The sequence below is a fragment of the Elaeis guineensis genome, chromosome 1, assembly GCF_000442705.2.
Source record: "Elaeis guineensis isolate ETL-2024a chromosome 1, EG11, whole genome shotgun sequence".
NCBI classification, from domain to species: domain Eukaryota; kingdom Viridiplantae; phylum Streptophyta; class Magnoliopsida; order Arecales; family Arecaceae; genus Elaeis; species Elaeis guineensis.
In genome coordinates, this window is record NC_025993.2 from 173,371,323 (window position 1) to 173,381,823 (window position 10,501).

Below are 10,501 nucleotides of genomic sequence, written 5' to 3' on the forward strand. Positions count from 1 at the left end.
ATTAGAGTCCTTTTCCTAATTAATATAAAAAAAATTTATTTATCTAAATAATCTGATTTTTAAGTTATTTATTAGAATGATGCAAAATCTGTAAAATGCTATTTTGAATAACGTTTTATCATTGCCACATCACCCCATATTTTCCACGTAGACCATGTAAAAAAAATAATAATAAAAATAAAAAACACCAGATAACATGACGTTTTTAAAAACACCATTCCAAATGACGTTTTTAAAAACACCATATTATCTCGCATTTCTTCCCCCAAAAAAGAAAAAATGATAAAAAATAAAAAAAAATTAAAAAAAAATTAAATTTATAAAAAAATAAAAATTTTAAATTTGAAAAAATAAAAATTATCATTTAAAATTAGTATCTCTATTTCAAATTATATTTTTAAAAAAATATCAGAAAAAAATTATTGTAAAAAAAAATAAAAATACCATTAAAAAAGATATGAAAAGAAATAAAAATTATAATTCTAAAATTATTTAAAAATTAATTTTTAAAAAAAAATATTCCAAAAAAGATTTTTAAAAATAGCATAAAATAAAAAATACCATAAAATTAATTTTTTCAAATTATTTTTTTAAAAAAATATCATTAAAGAAGAAAAAAATGAGGAAAAATTGAGAAAAAAATAAAAATTATAATTTTGAATATATTTTAAAAAATAAAAATTCTAATTCTAATTCAAATAAAAAAGATAATTTTAAATTATTTTGTCCATTTAAAATTAATTTTTTTAAAAAATATCTAACAAAAGTCTTAAAAAATTTAAAAAATAAAGAATACCATAAAAAAGAAAAAATAAAAAAATAAAAAAAATAAAAATTTTAAATTTTAAAAAATAAAAATTCTAATTTTAATTCAAATAAAAATCATCATTTCAAATTAGTTTCTCCGTTTCAAATTAATTTTTTTAAAAAAAAGATGTTCAAAAAAATAAAAAAATAAAAGTGCCATAAAGAAGCCAAAAATTTAAAAAAATAGAAAATAAATTAAAAATTATAATTTTAAATTTAAAAAAATAAAATTTTTAATTTTAATTAAAATAAAAGACATCATTTCAAATTACTTTTTTCATTTCAAATTAATTTTTTTAAAAAATATTCCAAACAAATGAAAAAATACCTCAAAAAAATTTCATAAAAACAGAAAAAAATGGTAAAAATGAAAAAAAAATAAAAATTATAATTTTAAGTTATAAAAAAAATTAAAATTTGAATTTGAATTTAAGAAAAATAAAAGAAAAAAATGCCATACGAAAAGTGAAAAAAAAATGTGAAAAAAATTAAAAATATAAATTAAAATTTAAAAAAAATAAAAATTTTAACTTTAATGAAGATAAAAAATATCATTTCAAATTACTTTCTCCATTTCAAATTATTTTTTAAAAAAATATCTAAAAAATAGAAAAAAATTGGTGTAAAAAAAATAAAAAATACCATAAAAAGAAAAAAGAATTGAATTAAAAAAATAAAATTTTAATTTTAATTTAAAAATAAAAATAAAAATTTTAAATTTTAAAAATTAAAAATTCTAATTATAATTATAATTCAAATAAAAAATGATAAAAAAAATAAAATTTATAATTATTAATTTAAAAAAATTAAATTTAATTTAAATAAAAAATTATCATTTTAAATTACTATATCCATTTTAAATTAATTTTATTTATTAAAAAATCACATAAAAATAAGTAAAGAAAAATTAAAAAAATTAAAAAACTATTAAAAAAAGAAAAAAATGGAGAAAAATGTCAAAGAAAATGGCGTTTTCGAAAATATCATTCTCTTTGACATTTTTGAAGCTTAAAATCTAAAAAAAAAGAAAAACCCCCTTCTCTCTCTTCTTCGGAGAGGAGCGGCACGGCGGCGACCTCCCGAAGGCGGTGAGCTCCCTCTTCCTCTCTCTCTCCCTCTTCCTCTCTCTCCCTTTTTTTTCTTGACCGCTGGCGACAGAGGGCCGGCGGCGGGCCCCTGCCCTCCCCTTCCCTTGGCCGGCCCCCACCTCTCTCTCTTCCTCTCTCTCTCCTTCTTCTTCTCTCTCTCTTTCCCTCTTTTTCTCTGGCCGCCAGCGATAGAGGGCTGGCGACGGGCCGGCGCACCCCGACGGCGGGCCCCGGCCCTCCCCTTCCCTTGGCCGGCCCCCTCCTCTCCCTCTTCCTCTTTCTCTCTCCCTTTTTTTCCTTGGCCGCCGGCGACAGAGGGCCGGCGGCGGTTCGGCGCGCCCCAACGGCGGCCCCCCACGGCGAGCCCTCGCCCTCCCCTTCCCTTGGCCGGCCCCCTCCTCTCCCTCTTCCTCTCTCTCTCTCCCTCTTTTTCCTTGGCCACCGGCGATAGAGGGTCGGCGGTGGGCCGGCGCACCCCGACGGCGGCCCCCTGCGGCAGGCCCCGACCCTCCCCTTCCCTTGGCCGGCCCCCTCCTCTCCCTCTTCCTTTCTCTCTCTCTCCCTCTTTCTCTCTCTCTCCCTCTTTTTCCTTGGCCGCCGGCGATAAAGGACCGGCGGCGGACCGGTGCGCCCCAACGGCGGCCCCCCGCGGCGGGCCCCGACCCTCCCCTTCCCTTGGCCGGCCCCCTCCTCTCCCTCTTCCTCTCTTTCTCCCTCTTTTTCCTTGGCAGCCGATGACAGACGGCCGGTGGCGGGCCCGTGCGCTGCGGCAATGGGCCATGTGGGCCCCTGCGGCGGCCCCCCGATGACGGGTCGCGGCGGGCTCGTACGGCCCTGCAGCGCCATTCTCTTTCGATTTGCGACGGCAGGCCCCGGCGGCGGGCCTTGACGACCCTCCGGCGGTGGGTCCGTGCGGCCCTGCGGCGCCCTTCTCTTTCGATCCGCAGCGGCGGCCTTCCGATGGCGGACCCATGCGGCTCTGCGGTACCCTTCTATTTCAGTCTTTTTAATTTTTATTTCTATCTCATTATTTTTTATTTTTTATTTTTATCTCATTAGATTCAGATTTATTTTAAAATTCGATTCGATCATAATTTAAAAATTTAAAAATATATTATATTTTATGAAAATCTAGACCTGTCAGTTGACCAATGTAGGATATTCTACGATATCCATATAAAATATATATTTGATTATATATTTTTGTATGGATACCGTAAAATATATACATTGGTCAATTGATTATCCAGTTTAGACAGTTTGGGAATTACATTTAATTCTATAGGTAATTACATTATTCGAATGATATGCGGAGGGTTCGAGAGAAATTTCGGACAGTATTTTTCTTTAGTTCTCCTCACACATTTTCAGTCGTGTGGAGAGAACTAAGAAAAAATGCTGTCGAAATTTTTTTCGGTCCCTTTTGCGTATCATTTGATTAATGTAATTAACCTATAGAATTAATACAATTTTCGAATGGGATAGGATCTATCTGTACCTTTTTGTTGATGATATGATGCATTTATCATGTAAATCTTTTGAAATGATAAAATAATTAGTAATACTAAATATTTTGATTTTGTCATAGGTTTCTCCGAGAAAATGGCCAGTACTCGAGTTCGTGTACTATTGTATTATGATGGCATGATACAGAATGATGAAACTGGTGTGTAGTACAGTCATCCTACAAATCGGATGATTAGAGTATCTTTATCATTATCACGTCAAGAATTATTGGACCATTTATATAGTGGTATTTCTGTAGATAAAGAAAAATATAAAATAAAATTGAAATAGAAATCTCCTAATCTATCGGGATAGTTAATGCAGAGTAATTATATCTTAGTTCCAATTGATGACGATAAAGATGTCGAAGAAATGCTGACTTTTTCTTTGAAATATTCAGAATGTCGATTTTTAGAATTATATATTGAAAAGGAAGATGTACCGAGCTTTGGATACTATAGTCGGTTTTTAACTCAAGCGGACAATAATGTTAGATCTTCCTCACCTTTCGTAACTCCTATGATGCAAACCGATAGTGTTGAGGCCGTATTTGCAGAACAATATTTTACTACTGCTGGTCCTAGTTATCCAATTATTCAGAGTCCTATGGTGACTTCTCCTGTGTCTTCTGCTATGGTGACTTCTCCTTTGCTAGAAGTAGTGGTAAGTGCGGGAGACGACACTCATATAGGGAACGATAACTGGATAATTGGTAGAATAAATTCTGATAATCTAGGCTTTGAGTCAGATGAAAGCGGAGATGAAGACTATTGAATGGATGAGGACAGTAGCAGTAATGATGATGATGGTGAAGATGAGAATGATGATGAAGATGTTCAGGCTAATATTAATGTAGGAGAACCTCAACCTCGTTTGCACGAATCCCCATAATTTTTTAACGATACAAATTTAGATGATGGTGGTTGTATTAGTGCTGGTCGAAGATTGAACTCTAACTATCAGTTTTGGGACTCCTCGATGACTAAATTTTTTAAAGATTTAATGTTTGAGAGTAAAGATTATGTAAGGAGAGCTGTTGATCTTTATCATATTATGAAGCATCGGACATACAATGTAGTTCAGTCGCATTCGAAATTATGGTCCATACGATGCGCATCATCAGATAATGTTCAAAATTATAAATGAAGGCTTCGTGCTGTATTGTTGAAAAAATATGGATATTTTTAAATCATAAAATATAAGGGTCCTCACACTTGTTTGTTTACGGGGTTGAGTCGAGACCACAAACATATCAGTAGAAGGATGATTGGCACACTAGTCTGATATATTGTTGAGAAAGATCTCGGTGTCAAAGTTGAAGCTATTGTGGCAGCCGTTAATGATCAATTTCAATATACAGTGTCATACAGGAAAGCACGGTGTAGAAAGCAGAAGATATTGGTTGATATTTATAGAGAATGGGAGCCGTCTTATGATAAATTATCTTATTTTTATTTTTAATATTTAATTATATTTCAAACATTGAGTATATCATGTATGATTTTTTTAAAATTTACAGATTTGGGTATGGGAGTGTATGCCGACTATCAATCCGTTACGACGACAGTTGCTCGAGATGCCATCAGAGCAGCATGATTCTGATGTTCCATTCAGATTGGATGGACTATTGGGATATAGGTATAAAAATATTATTTTTTTATTTAAAATTTACTATTTTAAATTTGATAAAATTTATTTAACATGAGTAGATTGTGAAACAGATGGAATGTTGCATTCAACGTTCATCACGTATCGACGAGAGTGGCACGGGTTTATAGGTGCGAGTTGGATATATTAGTTGATACATATAGATGGATAAATTTTGAATTTTTTATAAATATTATTTTACAGTATTCATAATCTATTAAAATTTTAGCTTACTAATTTTTTTTATTTTAACTCTATTAGTTTTTGTGGGAGCCATATACAGATGAGATATTGACTATATTGCTGCAGATGTGTACAGTTGGACATGACATATGGACTGTTAGGGTGCCACTTATTTATTTTGATATGGTAGAGTGGCATCTTTTCGATCATGTCCTACGACAATTTGGTCAGATTCAGGATATCCCAGAGTAGTTTGATACTAGCCAGGGACTACATCGTATTGATCGATGAGGGAGAACTCGTATTGACTGACGTATCAGACATGCAGAGTACATCGATATTTGGGATGCACGTTGAGATCACGTTGTTCATGGTGATCTCATTTTGAGAGGTCGTTCATATACCGATGACTACATGGCTTGATTTTTTAGCATTACAGTGCAAGTCATTGGACAGCCTCGGTATGCAGTTCCTGGATACGAGGGCGAGAGTTCTGCTGTGCGTCTTTTGGTAAGACTATGAAAATTAGTTTATATTGTTTGTATTATATTTTTATTTTATATTTTATAGTATATTGACTGTTTTATTTTTATTTTGTAGACTGATTCTATGTCGGGTCTTGTGTTGGACGCTCGTCGTGCTTTATCTACGACTGATGAGGACGAACAGATTCGGATACTGCGTGAGATAGAGAGAACAAGTTTCGAAATATTGGTGGCGATTGGTGTTGATCCATATAGCTGTGTGCCTTGGTGTGGAGCAGCCGATACGTCAGATATGAGATATACGCCGTCACCATATGTTCCATATATGCCATCACCGCATACTCCGCAGATGTCATCACTACATGCTGCACAGATGCCACCGCCTTTTGATCCACAGATGGCAGCACTTTCTTCTTCCTACATCCCCCAGATGACATCATCGGATACCAGTTGGCCACATGAGTATGATACTTTCTTTTCAGGCCCATTCGTGTATCCAGATGAGAGGGTTGAGTGGGTCGCTCAGTCTGTAGATGATCCGACAGCATCCGTTATTCTTGAGCAGCATGACCAGCAGACCTCCTCCACTGATATAGGGGAGAAGCCATCACAGTAGGAGCAAGAGCGGCCGTTGAGGACCTTCCTGAGAAGGTTCAAGTGATCATAGGCACCACGACGTCCTTGTGGGACTTAGTCTTTTTTAAATTTGTACTTAGTATTTTTAAAACTTTTATTGTACTATTTTTTGTATGCTTGATATTTTTATTCGATTTAATATTATTAATTATTGATTTTATTTTATATTATTTAATTTCAAGTGATCGGATATTATGTTTTATGGATATGGTTACACATACTCTAATATATCTCAGAACATTAAAAGAGAAAAAATTATGTTAAAAGGACTATAGAAATTATAATATAAATAATAATAGTATATCAAATAATTTAATTATGAGATGAATCGGATCGCACTGGTACATCTCGATCTGGTACGAAAACAAACAGCTACGTACGGTGCAGTATTGAAAAAAAAATTGAATTAAAATTTTTATTTTTTTAAATTCAAAATTATAATTTTTATTTTTTTCTTATTTTTTTATATTTTTTTATGATATTTTTTATTTTTTTAACCCCCATAATTTTTTTGGGATATTTTTTTAAAAAATTAATTTTAAATGAAAAAAATAATTTGAATTTATGTTTTTTATTTGAGTTAACATTTGAATTTTTATTTTTTTCCTCATTTTTTCTCATTTTTTACTTCTTTGTTTGGAATATTTTTTTAAAAAATAATTTGAAATGGGAAAAGTAATTTGAAATGGTATTTTTTATTTTAATTAAAATTAAAATTTTATTTTTTAAAATTAAAAATTATAATTTTTATTTTTTTATTTTTTAAATATTTTGCTCTTTTATGGCACTTTTTTTTATTTTTTATTTTTTTGACATATTTTTTTTGCAAAAATTAATTTGAAATGGGGAAAGTAATTTGAAATGATGGTTTTTATTTGAATTAAAATTAAAATTTTTATTTTTTTAAATTCAAAATTATAATTTTTATTTGGCTCTCATTTTTTTCTCATTTTTTCTTTTTTATGGAATTTTTAAATTTTTAAATTTTTTAAATTTTTTTGAGATATTTTTTTAAAAAATTAATTTTAAATGGATAAAATAATTTAAAATTATCTTTTTTATTTGAATTAAAATTAAAATTTTTATTCTTTAAAATTCATTCAAAATTATAATTTTTATTTTTTCTATTTTTTCTTCTTTTATGATATTTTTTTTAAAAAAATAATTTAAAAAGGAGATTGTAATTTGAAATGATGATTTTTATTTGAATTAAAATTAAAATTTTTTCTTAAATTTTAGAATTATAATTTCTATTTCTTTTCAATTTTTTTTAATGGTATTTTTAATTTTTTTTACACCAATTTTTTTTCAAATATTTTTTTAAAAAGATAATTTGAAATGGAGATACTAATTTTAAATGATAATTTTTATTTTTATCAAAATTAAAATTTTTATTTTTTTATAAATTTAATTTTTTTTATTTTTTTATTTTTTATCATTTTTTTAGGAAGAAAAAATAAAAAATACCAAATGGCGTTTTTAAAAACGTCGTTTCAAATGACGTTTTTAAAAATGTCATATTATTTGACGTTTTTTATTTTTAATTTTTTTTTGATGTGGTCTACGTGAAAAATAGGGGGTGACGTGGCGATGATAAAATACTATTCAAAATAATGTTTTACCGATTTTGCATCATTCTGATAAATAAGTTAAAAATCAAATTATTTAGATAAATAATTTTTTTATATTAATTAAGAAAAAAACTTAATTAATTAGCTAGAAAAGTGATGAAGCAAATCATAGGTTTCAAGGGAACGACAATAACAAGATGAAACTGACGGACAGTGGAACCGAGGGGAATTAGGGCTCCAATCAGTTACGTGGGTCCCGACGAGGGAGATGCGGTGACCCTTGAAATATGGATTTGGGACAGCGGCCGTGCGCGCCGTGGCCAAGGTTTCGAAGACCAAAGAGAGGCATTGTCTAAACGCCCAACAAGCGAACGTCTAATTACTTGGATTAGAACTCTCCATGCGGAATGGGCCAAAGGGGAAAATTATTTGTGGCTCCCTACTGAACGAATCTTTATTAGTTATCCTTTTAAGATTTATAATTTTATCTTATAAAATTGCATTTGCAGTTTTAGTATAGGATCTACGAGGGCAAAAGTTATCCACGGCTTCCATTGATATATTAACTTTTATGAGTATATTTAAAATTTTATAAAATTCATAGATTGGACCAGCATTACCATCAAATATATTGCATAAGATTTTTTTTTTTTTTTTCTCTCAATGAAATTGAACCGACCCAATATTTGTGAATATAGGTTTAGTCCTGCAATGTTTTCGATGTACGGGCTCAATCTATAAATTCTATAAAATTTTAGGTCCAATCATTTAAACAAATCTCAATTAAAAAGATGACTAATGAAACCAAAATGGTTCTGTTCAATTTCCAAGCCCACAATTTAACATCTCAAACCGGTAAAATTACAATCAAACAAGTTATGACCTTCCGCACACTCAATTAAATTAACAAGCACCTAAGAGAACAACTCCCATGGCAAGTCCTATGGCTGCACCCACTACTACTCGGCCTGCCGAAGAGGGGGATGTGGGTGTTGTATCAGCTTCCTCAATTGAGTTAGCTGGTGCTCCAGGCACATTCTCGATTGATGGTGCCAATGCACCAGCTTTTGGAGCTTCCACAGGGACTGGAGCTGCCTTTGGAGCATTTGCAGGGGCGGTGGCTGCCTTCTCCTCCGTAGGAGCAAGAGTTGGTGCGGGCGTCACCTGCTCTGTTGGAGAAGAAGCAGTTGGCAGTGCGGCCGTAGGCGCAGGTGTCGCCTGCTTTGTTGGAGGCGAATTAGTTGGCGGTGCAGTCGTAGGCGCAGGTGTCGTCTGCTTTGTTGGAGGCGAATCAGTTGGCGGTGCGGCCGTAGGTGCAGGTGTCGTTTGCTTTGTTGGAGGCGAAGCAGTTGGCGGTGCGGCCGTAGGCGCAGGTGTCGCCTGCTTTGTTGTAGGCGAAGCAGTTGGCGATGCGGCCGTAGGCGCAGGTATCTCTTGCTTTGTTGGAGATGAAGCAGTTGGTGGTGTGGCGACAGGTGTAGATGTCTTCTTCGCGCCATCAATGCCAGGTGGGATGATGGGATCGGAGACATGGAGCACTGAGATTTGGTCAGAGTTTGTTCCAACCACGCTGGTTAAGTAGGAGTCGCTGGGAGACCCTGGGGCACCTGAACCAAAGACAATTTGCCTTATCGGCTTCTTAGTGACTTTCATGTACCCATTTTGGTTGGTTGCAAGGCCAGTGGTTTGGAAAAGGGTGGGGACAAGGGTAGATTTATCATGAAGGTGGCTGATGCTATACGGGTCATAATAGCCGAGGAGGACATGGACGGACATCACATTCTTACGAACTTCGGTTGGAAGGGAGGAGATGGGGGACATGTCTGAGTTCTTAACAGCAAGAACCGTGACGTTGTCACGGCTGTTGATCTCATCAACAAGGTTAGCTTCTATGAGGTATTGGGTGAAGGTAGAATAATCATTAAGTGGTTTGAGGATCCCAAGAATATCAGTGGCCGTGACAGGAGAGAGGAGGAGGAGGGGTAGGAGGAGGAGGAGGGGTAGGAGGAGGGGCTTGGGGGCCATTTTTCTAATGGCCTTGGCTTGAGATGCTACAAGGTTGAGATGGGTCTTGGTGGGGAGGGGAAGGAGTTGGGGGGATATATAAAGGGTCGAGGTTCTTTAGGACTCGCTATTTTTGGTCAGGTGTCCCACTAAATTTAGAGCAATGATTGGTTACAAAACAATTTATGACCATAATAAGGGGGTCTAGTGTTCGATTTGGAAAGGTCAAGAGACTATTTTGGATGATTGACAGGTAGTTCTAATTTTGGGAGGGATGTTGAAATAGTAGTGAATTAAAGAGTACGACCTTTTCTTCGCCACAGATCAAAGAAACTATTGAACGATGTAGAGATGGTTCCTCTGAGGCATGGCTATCGAGTTTGACTCTCTTTGTCTGAATATGGTTCGCAGGTCAACGGGACATACCATATCATAATTTAAACATGGTCAACAAAGAGCATGACCTAACCAAAAGATTTAGGCCCAAATAATTGCATGGATATCAAATTCGCCAATGTGTGTTCAAATTAATTTCCATCATATAGCAAATTCAATTTCTTCATCGAGTACCTAA

At 33.9% G+C, this 10,501-nt stretch overlaps 1 protein-coding gene across 1 annotated transcript; it reads right to left on the bottom strand.

Annotated features, from left to right (window-relative positions):
* Positions 1-8,722: 8,722 nt before the first annotated feature.
* Positions 8,723-9,963, bottom strand: LOC105039740 (uncharacterized). The gene has a single exon (XM_073250898.1). The coding sequence runs from the start codon at positions 9,946-9,948 to the stop codon at positions 8,827-8,829; it is 1,122 nt and encodes a 373-aa protein (XP_073106999.1). The 5' UTR covers positions 9,949-9,963; the 3' UTR covers positions 8,723-8,826.
* Between the last annotated feature and the right edge of the window lie 538 nt (positions 9,964-10,501).